The sequence below is a fragment of the Meleagris gallopavo genome, chromosome Z, assembly GCF_905368555.1.
Source record: "Meleagris gallopavo chromosome Z, MGAL_WU_HG_1.1, whole genome shotgun sequence".
NCBI lineage: Eukaryota > Metazoa > Chordata > Aves > Galliformes > Phasianidae > Meleagris > Meleagris gallopavo.
In genome coordinates this window covers 61,042,071-61,055,079 of record NC_139435.1, presented here as the reverse complement: position 1 = coordinate 61,055,079, position 13,009 = coordinate 61,042,071, and the positions used below count along the sequence as shown (strand labels likewise).

Sequence of the window (13,009 nt, the reverse complement as noted above, 5' to 3'; positions counted from 1 at the left end):
AGAGCAGGGCCACAAAAATGATCCAACAGATGAAAGACCTCTCCTAGGAGGATAGGCTGAGAGAGCTGGAGCTGTTCAGACTGGAAAAGAGAAGGCTCCAAGATCACCTGATAGTGGCATTTCAGTATCTAAAGGGGAGCTACAGGAAGAAGGGGGCAGACTCTTTGGCAGAGTCTGTTGTGATAGAGCAAGGGGAAATGGTTTCAAGCTTGAAAACTGTAGATTTAGATTAGATAAAAGGAAAATTAATTTTAAATTAAGGATAGCGAGGCAATAAAACAGGTTGCCCTGAGATGTGGTGGAAGCCCTGATCCTGAGAACTTTCAAGGTGAGGCTGGATCAGTCTCTGGACAACCTCATCTAGCTGTTCACTGCAAGGGAATTGGACTAGATGACCTTTATAGGTCCCTTCCAACTCTAAGGATTCTATGATTCTATGACAATACAGTGCAGATGATTCATTAGTACAAAGCACACTCAAAATGAAGCGGACAAAAAGGGTTGAACTCAACTTACATGCTACTTTGCTTTTATTTAACAGGATAATGTACTTATGTAGTAATACAGGAAATAGGAAAATACTAACAATGACCAGCAACCTTGTCTTAAACTGGAGCATGAAGCCAATGACTGTGCTACATTAACTATTGATCCCCAAAGTTAGCCTGCTATCACCAGTTGAGAGGAGCCCAGAAATTACAGCAAGGCATCAACAGACAAAATTTTGACCTTCATGTCACACAAAATAATTCTGTTCAAGGCAAGTTGGACATTTTCTGGTGATGAGGATACAGGTCTATGTGCGCGTAAAAGTCACCTACTTCAAAAACTAACTGAAAGGAAAATCATCTTCCCCCAGAAAGTGTTTCATTTGGTAACAGGATTATGTTCAAAAAACAACAGTCAATATCCACTGAAGGGACAGCAGCTTAGAAAGCAGAGATAGATTCTCCAAGAGAACATACATGAAAAACAATTCTTTTTTACGAAGAAAAACAATGAACGCTTTTTTCTAAATGAAGATAAATTAATAAATATTGTGTAAAAAAAGTGAAATAGTGTGAATGAATACCACCAAACAGAACTAAAAAAAAATAAATAGAGAATTTCCTGCATCTACAGAAAAACTGAATCTTTATATCCAGTTGATATGAGATTTCTATATATCTTTTGTCTACTATACAAGCTGGCTGTATAATCAAAATCTAAAATATTTTTAAAAATAAAAATCTAAAACTAGTCTCAAATATTAGAAGCAAAGAAGACTGTTAAGTGGGATTTTGGTCTTACCAACTTAATTTTATTTGGTCAGGAGGTCTGAGCTAAAAAGAATCCTTAAAGATCTCTACCTATTACACAACAAAGAAATCTGACTGTTCCCCCTACTTAATATTTTTACAGCTGGAAACCATGCAGAAAGTAGGAGAAAGGCAGAGTCTCAGAGGAGAGCAAAATTCATAAGAAAAAAAAATAAAAGGCAGAAAGGATGAAAAAGAAATGAGGTCTAAACGCACATGTGTGTTTTGCAAGAGGGTTGGATGGGAGAGAGTGAAGTTGGAAGATGGAAGGAAGCCATGGACGAGTCTTTGATTCATAGTGTGACATTAGTAATTAAAGAGAACGTGGCAGAATAAGCAGCAAGGCTGCTTGCAGAAGAATTGAGACAAATAAAGAGAAGCCGGAAGCTTAACAGAAAGCAAGATGAAAGCATAAAGTAACAAGAAAAAGAGACAGAAATCATATTTGCATGAAAGGCAGCCACAGGGCAGACAGAAAACGGCAGCAGGTTAGGTATTGAACCAAACAGTTTATTTGACTAAAACCTATCTTCCAGAGGAAAAAAAAAACCAAACTTGAATGAAAAAGTCACAGTCACTATCACTGTTAAATATCTGCATCTTATCTGAATCTCCATAGAGTTCAAGCCACTGTTTTTTCTTTCATATTGATTTTTGATGCACTGTGCAGTAATTCTGTATGGGATTGTGAGACATGACAGATCTGAATTCTTCCGGCAAAAGTCAGCAATTGATTTGCAATACAACCAGTAGCCAGTGACTAAAGAATTAAGGAATTCCCAAAGAAAAAGTAATGGGGAAAAAAGAATAATCTCTACTCAGATCTCACTGCCTCTAGAAGCATAGAATAGATAAAACATACAGAGCTGAAAAAGCACAGCAGCTGAATCACAAAACATGGGGAAAAAAAATAGCATCAATCAGAATTCCAAGCCTATAAATGTTATCAGCTGCTGTCAGAGACAGCAGACTTAAACTTGAGACTGAGGAAAGCCATAGTGTACACATTACTCTTAGTTACAGCCAGGTCTCATTCAGTTCAAGGTATTTTATTTAGACATTCCAACTTGCAGTAAATCTCAGATTATGTGTATATTATTCATCATATTAGCAAATAAATGGCATCTCAGTCTCAGCACCAAGACTACTGTCCCAAATGGGCTTAGCTTCAGTATAGCTAGCAGCAGAAATATATGGTGTTGTCTGTGATTTAGTGCTATGCCCTAAAATATTACTGCATACAAAAAATATGAGTAATTCCACAAAAGTCAGGTTATATTTAGAAAGTTGCATCAGCTTCACCTCCAAATCTGCAGAGATTCCTCAATATGTGCTGTGTTGTAGTCATTTCTACCAAAGACCAGAAAAAGGGCCTACTAAGTAAGGAAGAATGCTTGTCTTTATTTGCAGATTCCTCCAAACCAACATGTCCTCTGGAAGTCAAAGTGTTGTAACATACAGAAAGTAGCAAAGGAGTCACCACAATTTCAGAAGAGTAAAACACGATGGAACAAAGCCAAATACAATCAGGATAGCATGAACAATGTACAGAGAGAACCCCAAAGCTTGGGCTAAGAATCTGATACAACCATTATGTTACAGGTATTACAGAAATGGCACTGTCCTTTCCGAATATATCTAGGAGTCAGCACAGCAGAAATCCTGCAGTGCTACACTTGAACTAATAAAGCTTGTCACCTCTGAGTTGTTCCTTGTTAATGGCATGCTTAATTTGCATCTCAAATAATTCAGTTCAAATCTGAACAGGTTACCTTATTCAGTTGCAAAGATAGTTGTTAATGACCTTGCTGAACTTCACCTTGAAAACAAGCTGGGCATGTCTATATAAAAGCTGAACATAAATAGTGGAAATGCAGAGTTAACAACAAATTGAGACAAACTTATCAAACTATCAGATTATTGAACATGTTCATCTCAACTTGTTTCCAGCTGCAAGTGTTCAAGAGATCTACTCCAATGTAAGTCAGCAAGAGTCTAAACAAAACAAGGAACACAAACACAGCATGCGATTAAATAGGGGTATTTGTTTGTTTGTTTTTTAAACACATCTGCTATCAAATAGGAATTCTGTGGATCAACTGGGAATGCAGGCAAGTGTACAAAGCACTTAGCACTACAGTGAAAAATATCCAGAAATGTCCACTGGGGAACAAAAAATGCACACTCAGAGCAGATCACTAATAAAACAGATTAGACGATGGCTACAGAATAAATTTAGAGAAGATAAACAACTCCTAGAAAATTGTTCAGAACAAAATGAGGTAAAGATACAATACAGAGAGAAAATTTAGTTATTAAAGTCTGTATCATAAGCTAGAGGAAGTTAAATTAGCACTCAACAGATAAGCTGCATTCTTGAAATGCCTTTTTTGGAATTCCTTTTTTGGAATTTTTTGAAAAAAAATTAAAATACTTTGGGATATAATTTTAACTATTAATTATAAAAATGTTCAATTGTGTAGAAACAAGAAATAGATTGAAAGATGTATGCTGGTGACTGAACAGTTCATAAGCTGAAAGGAATAGATCACGAAACATCCCACAGCAAGCTTCCTTCTATTGTCATGATTCAACAGCTGGAACTTACAATGATGTTTGCATCTGCAGTCAACTGAGAAAATCCTTCCAGGGTGAGACAGTGGAGGTGTGATAATGGTGCTTACCTTGGAAACCTGTACAGACTCTGAAGGAACACCTGAAGGTTAAACTGTTGAAAGACTGGTATGAAGTGGTATCTGTACCACAATATTATACAGCTATCTTTAAAATCCCTCAATCTTATAACACACAATTCACAAATATGCAAAGTTCCTAGCTGTAAAATAAATTAGGGCAACTTAAAACCCAATTGGAATGAATGTCAAGTAGGAGAAGAAAATTCTGTGACTTGAGATTGATCTACGTATTTATAGATCACATAGTATTTTGGTTTTCTTTTTTAATTCCTAGACCTAGGAAGAGAAAGAAAAAACTCTTCTAAGTTTTTCTTTGATTGCATGGGAGATTGTATAATTAAGAGCAAAAGAAAATAGAATGAAGCGACCCTGAGTGTTTTAGTGACTTAAGTAAATTAAAATAATTTATTCTCAAAAGTGCCATAAAAAGATCTGTTAAGAGAGAAGTTAGGATCAGGATAATACTTCTTAAGAAGGATAAAAGAAAGGTGTCCTACTTTCTCTCATTCCTGTCTTTCCCATGAAAAGATGCAGGGTTCACTTGCAAAGGAGGAATCAACAGGAAGCAAGTTTTTCAACCCCTTCATCATTTTCCAGGTAACTTCTGCATCCTAGCAAAATTCTAGATCTCTTTTCTCAGGCTGTCAGTACGGATTCTAGCCTGTTTACACACAGTACTAGCAGCATTCCAGGCATTTTCTCTGATCGTTATCTAAACTTGCAAAAAATGAGCTGTTATGAAAACTCCATATGGCCTGTGTGGCATTTAAGAGACTCTGGCAAATTGTTCTTTTCTTTTTCTGAATATCAAAGCAGCTCTTCATTATTACTTCTCTTTCTATAATTAACCCAGAAAATATGGGTATATAATTTTGTAGATTGATATGGTATCACAGAAAAATAACACAAATCATATTCTGCTCCTCATAATGGAATCTGTTCCTGAGAAAGCCTTACCTACATTTCAATATTTTTGCAGAGAAGACTAGAATCTCAAATATGCAGCAACACTCCCCAAATAATTGTAAAACCAGAATCTCACCTTTACTGTATTACTGTTCAGTTAGATTAAATCTGCAGTCAAGTATATGTGACAATACACATTCAAGGCTCTTTACTAACATGACACATGGCACATCTCAACAGCTACTTCTCCTGAAATTCATTAACAAGTCTCTTTTAACTTCAACTTTTTCTTAGGATAAATTGAACAGTTAAAATACATCTTGAAAAACTACTGAAAAGTTACTACACTAAATTACGTATTGTTTCAATATTTGTACTTTTAGGTCAAAAGGTATTAGAAAAAGCTCCACCTTCTTAGCAGTAAATCTTGACAAACCTGCTCATCTGACACTGTATTACAAACCTGTTAGAAGTGTAAGACCAATGCAAATAAAATAACTTACAGCAATTTATGTAATTATCACAGTTTCTCATAATACTAACATTCCAATAGTGGAAAGCATGAAAATATTGGGCAGCATATAGCAACTTGAGAGTTGCACTCTACTCTTCCTGGAGCTTATCTGAATCATTTCCCCTCCTCCAATGCAAAACATAAAATTAATTGCCTGATACTTCAGTTAAGACTTATTTTACTACATTGTAAAATAATATGTGACTTTTTGGCATGGAGTTCTAACTACCTATGTTCTAACAGCATTTGAAACCCACTTTTGGACGGTAGAGTGCTAGAAGAAAAAACTAGCAATCAAGATACTGTTGTTTTTGTTTTCTTTTCCCCTATTCAGTAGCCTCAATACGAGTCAGAATCAGTTGGGACAGATTTGAGGCACTATTGTCTCCAGGTAAAGTTTTATGTTGTAAAGTTTACAGGTTCCTTATGTGAATATCCAACTGCTTTTAACCGTTCACTGCATGCATCTCACTCACTATGCGTGTGCAGTGTAGATGATCAGCAAATATTCAACAAATTAGACTGGTGTGCCATAATGTGCAGTGAACTCTGCAAGTAATTACAGTGATTCTGGATCCCAGAACAACATATGCTCAGGAGCCTAAGGCTGAGACTCTGTCTAGAAGCCTGCACATTTGACTTGGAGGATTTGCTGGGCACGTACCTGTACACTGTCCAAGCACCATTCTAAAGTCAGAGCCATAAGGGAATGAAAAGAGCAGAAGACATGAATATGAAATCAGAAAGTGTGAGGAAGGGTAAGCTTACAACAAAAGAGAAATAGAAGTCTACCTTCCATCAGGAACATAGTAATGAAAAATAGTGGACATAAAAACGCATGGGGAATATTCTCTTCAAACATTCCTTCTTTGTAGAAGTCTTTAACATTTTCTAACTGATAACTAAAGTCACAGGGAAAGAGTTATAACTACTAAACAAGAACAAAAAATTTCTATGAGAAGGTGACCATTCACATGATGTTACACAGACATCATGTCCCAATAGGACATGATTTTTTAGTTGTTCACTAAAAAATAAAAATAAAAAATAAAATTATGGAAAAAAAAAATTATTGTAAATTGTGTATTTGTTTAGTCTAGAAGCCAAGCAGCAACTTCAATACTGTGCCTTTGAAAGGATCTAGGTAGTAGGTTTTTTTTCAATTAATAATTCAATGACATTTAAGTAAAAAAGTGTAAATTTATTATTTACAAGTGTGCTTCAAAGGTTATTACAGATTTATCCATGATGCAACCAGAAATCAACTTTTTAAAATTAAATGCTTTGCTAAACTGCTTTTTCACAGCAGCTATTTACCAAAGCTTAGGCCTGTAAATTAAGGTTTTTTCTGTAGGCCTCTGTTAATGTACAAAGACATTAACTGGTTATACGTAAAAATGGAAAGGTCACAGTAACTCAATTTAATATAAAAGTTGTTTTTCTAATCATTATAAGACCAGCATATAGAAAGCAATAATAAATATAATTACACAATAAACACATTCTGAAACAAATTTATAGAAAATATCTGCAAAATAATGCACCTTAGAACAGTGACCAGGGGTTTCTTGTCAGCAGGTAACTAACAGAATCTACTGAGATTTTCATCTGTGCTACGTTTGTCAAAAAGAATATGAAACCATTGGCAGAACATCATCTTTTGTTTTCATAGATTCTGTTTCTTATGCCTCTTTATTTGTACAGTGATGCCAGCTGCTTATCCAGAAAATATGAAAACACAGCTTTTAAAAAATATACTCTATTTTTTTCTTATATTAAAATGCATATCACTCAATAAAGGTTTTCTAAAATGTAAAAAGATACAAGGATTGTATCTTGTATAGGTCAGCGGGCATATTTGATTAGAATTTTAAAGCATATATTTCTTAAAATACTTGCTATGATCTCTGAAGAAACCATCTTTTACCAGTTTACTGGATTCCATCAGATTACTAGAAGTATTACATAAAACTTAATAAAAAAAATAATTAAGTCTCTTACACCTATGTTTTCAATCTGATTTATAAAACCTTCTAAGAATATCAAATCTAAGACTGGGTTATAATCACTAGTATCACTGTATAAATATGGTTAAAGTAATAAAAAAAAAGTTTCTTCTTTCTAGGCCTATCACAGTCAATTTAAAAGACTGCTCTTTCCACTACACGTCTCAGAAGCTAGAAGGATTAGACTGACCTCACACCCACACACTTGAAAAAATCACCACAGTCAGCTAACAAACTCTTCCTCCCTTTCCACCTGTGAAGGCTCCTGCAGGAATGCATGCAGGGCAAGCCTGAGAATTGACCTGGCTCCAAAGATGTCAGCCAGGGGAAGGGAGATCATCCGAGTTATTTCTGCATGAAACAAAAGATGCACAGATGCTTAAATACGAATTTGCATCTTCTCTGCTGTTTCCGCTGATGCACAGTTACATAAATTCAACTACGTATCCAGATGTCATAAATTCTATTCAGGTTTGGGTCAGTGCAGGGGGAAAAAAAGAAAAAAGAAATAACGACAGAATCCCTGAATCGCAATCTGAATCTGCAGTGAAAAGCAATCACATCACATTACTGTGCTTGAAAGACACAGTAAACACATGGGAAATATATATTTGGAATATAAAAACTGAAAGAATGCAAACAATAAAAAGAACACAAGGAAAATTAACACGGGAAGTTCCATGTTTAATGGTGCTGTTGCTAGTTTTTTTCCCCATGGAGAAAATAGTCAGATACTTACGAACTATAACCCTTTTCAGACAGATGCAGAATAGAATTCTAACCTATACCATGCCATTTTTAAGTCATTACAAAGAATTTCAGAGTTAAACTCCCTAAATACTTTAAAGTATGTTCAAGACAAAACACAGACAAAAGCCTACCACCATTCAAAGCACTGAATATCAACTCAAAGCACTAGTAATAATTATTTTAGGTGATCTTAACCAAACTTGTTAGTAGAAAACAGGAAACTAAAAACAGAAGAACTTTCCTGAACTAATTTAAATGTTTTGTCTTTCATCTGCTAAATTCCTCAGAGTTGGCATCCTTATTTTTTCCAGACAATTTGGTCAGTCTCAAAGTGTGGTAGACAAGTTTGATTTCTCAGAAAAATATGGGAAAGTGTGATGACCTGGATACAGCGTGGCATTTCTGAGGGTAGGAAGCATGGACACTAGCCAGAGGACTTGCAAAACAGCAGAACACGATAGGAATTTAGAAGCTTATTGCAATTTAAAAGTCAGGAGAAAGAAGAATTTCTGCATAGATGTGGACTGCAAAGTAGGCATGGGAAGCATAGAAAAACCTTCAATATTTCTCTTAAATATTGCCTTTAAGTAGCAATAATGTCCTACAGCATTAATATGTTTCAACAACTTGTTCTAGACCTTGATAAGCCTGAAATAGAATGATAAAGGTGTTAGAAGATCAGGATTTATATTAATCAGCATAGAAGTCTGGAGAAGTACATGTTAAAAGTAGATGTTAAAACCTAGAACATCTCTATGAGTCTCCATTTTAATAAAATTAATCAGAATTATAAATACATTACATAAACCCCTCCCCCCCTTCCCCTCTACTCAGTTCTTGTGAGGCCCCATCTGCAGCACTGCGTCCAGGCCTGGGGCCCCTAGCAGAAGAAAGATGTGGAGCTCTTGGAACAGGTCCAGAGGAGGGCCTCTAAGATGATCAGAGGGCTGGAGCACCTCTCCTGTGAGGAAAGGTTGAGGGAACTGGGCTTGTTTAACTTGGAGAAGAGAAGGCTCCGGTGAGACTTCATTGCGTCCTTCCAGTACTTGAAGGGAGTGTACAAACAGGAGGGGGAATGGCTGTTTAAATGGGTGGATAGTGATAGGACAAGGGAGAATGGTTTTAAAGTGAGACGGGGGGGATTTAGGTTAGATATTAGGAGGAAGTTTTTCACCCAGAGGGTGGTGATGCACTGGAACAGGCTGCCCAAGGAGGTTGTGGATGCCCCATCCCTGGAGGCATTCAAGGCCAGGCTGGATGTAATTGGCAATGCTGCGCACAGCTGGAGGGTTGAAACTAGATTATCCCTGTGGTCATCTTCAATCCAGGCCATTCTATGATTTTATCTTAACCTAACTGAATAAAAGCAGAAGTATCTAATAGGTCAATGACTGCATTTTTGCTCTTGTAATAAAGTCAGTCCTCAAGAATTATAAACAATCTAATTCCTCATGAAGGAAGTGATTCTTAAAACACCGAAGTACAGTTTTGAGGACAAATTCAGTGATAGATTCAGTGTCACAGTACTAAATAGTACTACAGGCCACCAAAATGACAAAATTTACAGAGAATCAACAGAGCGTTAAAACTGTTGAAAAGCCAGCTACTTATCCCAATAATTTGAGATTCTCTTCAGCCACAGGTGAACATGAACACAAGATTCCAAAAATAAATCAAGAGCAATCTATGAACTAAGCATGTATTTTTATAAAGAAAAATATCTTATATAAAAATTATCCAAATCTGATTTATTAAATTTAAGCACTACTACATAAAATTATTGTTACAGGAAATAACATGTAATATCTTAATGAGAGAAAAATGAAGATATGGCTGAGATCCTGTGAAGCAAATTCTATTGTTTTGAATGTCTACAGAAAAATCTGGAACAGCTCTAAGAATTTTCAGTGAAGGATGTACATCATAAGAATGCAAATACAGACATAGAAAACAATGTATTTTATCAAAAAAGAAAGGGAAAAAATTACCTGGAACAAGTTCCATAACAATATAAATAGGTTGCCTTTGTGTGCAAACTCCTATGAGTTTTACAATATTAGGATGATCATACTGTTTGAGTATTCTGAAAAACATACAGTAAGTTTATTATATTAATAAACTTTGTTGTACAAACCAATTAAACAAAAATATCTTACACTCAATATTATTTTAATAGAATTTTCAGTAGAATTACTGTTACCAATTAAAAGATCAGTGTCATAGACAAATCATTCTTCTGGTTGAGGGTATTTTTACTCAAAGATCAAGATTGAACACTAGCAGTTAATTCTCACTGTAGTTTTAACATTTGTCTACATAACATTTTATCTGTGTAACTGAAGAATATTCTGACAGGTTTGTGGTTTCTCAGGAACCCTTGTAATTAAACAGCATTTCAGTGGTGTATCAGAAGAGAAGCTTTGTTGAAAATGCAAGCACAGCATGCCTCTACATTTTCCTGCTGCACTTTTCAAATGCACATTCATTTCAGTTTTAATTCACAAGATTAATTGATACAGAAAGTTTTAAAAGAATATAAATACTGCAATTTTAATTTCTGGAATTAAAGCAAAAACATTTACATCTTCTTACATGATACTTTAATAAGAACTTTCACAGCCTAAATCAGCATGCTATGATTTGTAAGTGAATTGTAGGTCTACGAAGAATTCCAGAGAGATCTTTTAACTTAAAAATGTTCTACTACTTGATAACTTAAGCTACCTCATCTTTTTCCTAATTTTTCTAGAAATGAGAGTGAAACTTGGGACATGAGGATTTAATGAAAAATAACCAATTTAGGGTTTTTTTTTTTCATATAATATTCCATACAACACTGTTCCATTAGCGGCTGACTGCTAAGCAAATGAAAACAATCTCTGTGGTTGCCAAGTTACGAGCTGTTTAAAAACTCTCAGCAGATACAGCATACATACATTGATTATACTAGCTTGGGGCTTCACAGCCAGAACAGCTAATTTCAGTTTAAACAATTATGAGATTATCTCAATAGATCCTTCTATCCTGAGCCCGAGTTCTTAGAAACTATCTATGCAGATAGCCACATAATCTGTCTGTATTCAGAATATTTAGTGTGCTGTGACATGAACGCCACTTACTGCCTGATATAGCAGTTGGACTGAAAGAGGAAGTTATTAAATCTGTACCATAATCTCATTTAAATTAATATCTTCCAGGCTTCTTACTGTAATCCTTGCAGCATGTATCAAAGAAATTCTAAATGGATTCATTTACAATATCAAAACTATGGATTATAGGCACAGCTTGGCAAGGTGGTTTCAACGAGTGCAGGTGCTTGCTGTTCATACACATTAAAAATGTGTATGTATAGTTATCAGGGCAACAGTTACTGCAAGTACTGAGGGAGAATAAAAAGGAAGAAGTCTGACTATTACTTCTCTGAATTCTTGCAAAGGTCTCATTTTGTAAACCTACATAAGAAAACTTGGGGGAAAAAAAAACCAAAAAAACTTAGAGCACTTACCTGGCCTCTGACAGAAATTTGATTTTCAATTCCTGAGGAAGATCTTCTTTACAAGTTTTTACAGCAACAGGTGTCTTATCCTTTAACGTTCCCTTATATACCTCACCAAAATTACCCTAAAATAAGAAAAAAATAATTCTAAATAACCCAGTCTTCACAAATATCCAGCAATAAAATACAAACAGCTAAATAACTGTTACAGAACATTAAATTGTGTTTATGAAGTTTTCCTTAAGTATGTGCTCCTAGCACAATCAGTCCACACAGAAAGAATAAATCTACTATATGAATGTCATATGAGTTCAATTTGGCTTGCAAGAAAAATACACTGTATAATTACAATTTTCTTTTAAATACTCTTAATAATTTAAGTCCTAACCTCTTTCATTTTCAAACTACTGTATTTTTTCCATAGTTTTCAATTTACAGCCCAGTGTAACCTACACAACCCACTGTAAGTTATTTTTATTCCAGCTTGCTTGGAAAAAAAAACTGAGGTAGACATCTTCATCAGATTTGTTTTTAACTTAAAAAATCAGCACAAAAACTTAAGAGGAAATTAAGTTATTACAGAAATCTATTATCAAGTAAAATATGTAAAACGGGGAGGAAAGGAAAAAAGATCCTAAGATCCCACACTTCTAGTTAAGCTTTGTTATTCCCTGAACAGTAAATACAACATTTTAAATATATGTCTGATATATTTCCACATGAATCTCTTCCCCATGTTCTGGTACACAGAGCTGTCAATGACTTCAACAAACAGAAAAACATGCTGGAAGTTCTTCCTTCCTTTTCTCAGTGATAAAGATTTCTTTACACAACATATGTGAAGTCTCTATTGCCAAGATAAGAGAAGCAGAGGGGGGGAAAAAAAAAAAAAAAAAAGATGAGGAGCATCATAGAATCACCAAGGTTGGAAAAGGCCTTCAAGCTCATCCAGTCCAACTGTAAAACTACCAGCAATATTTCCCACTAAGTCATGTCCCTCAGCACAACATCTTAACATTTTATAAAAACCTCCAGGGACAGTGACCCCACCACCTCTCTGGGCAGCTTCCAATGCCTGACCATTCTTTCAGAGAAGAAATTTTTCTGGATATCCCACCTGAATCTTCCCTGTCACAACTTGATGCCATTCCCTCTAGCCCTATCACTAGTTACATGGAAGAAGAGGCCAACCTCATCACAACCTCCCTTCAGGTGACAGTAGAGAACAATGAAGCCTCCTCCAGACTGAACAATCCCAGCTTCCTCAACCACTCAGCCACAACAGTTGTTGAACTTCATCCCACTAGTCTCAGCCCAGCTATCCAGCCCGTACAGATCCCTCT

At 35.5% G+C, this 13,009-nt stretch overlaps 1 protein-coding gene across 2 annotated transcripts in view; it reads right to left on the bottom strand.

Annotated features, from left to right (window-relative positions):
* The window catches only part of FER (FER tyrosine kinase), a 183,818-nt gene that overhangs the window by 56,514 nt on the left and 114,295 nt on the right, over positions 1–13,009 (bottom strand). For both annotated transcript variants that reach the window (XM_085212751.1, XM_085212752.1), the window contains exons 15-16: positions 11,676–11,791; positions 10,159–10,253 (exon numbers count right to left, since the gene is read on the bottom strand). In XM_085212751.1, coding sequence (XP_085068877.1) covers positions 10,159–10,253; positions 11,676–11,791 — 211 coding nt within the window. The remainder of the gene's footprint in view (positions 1–10,158; positions 10,254–11,675; positions 11,792–13,009) is intronic.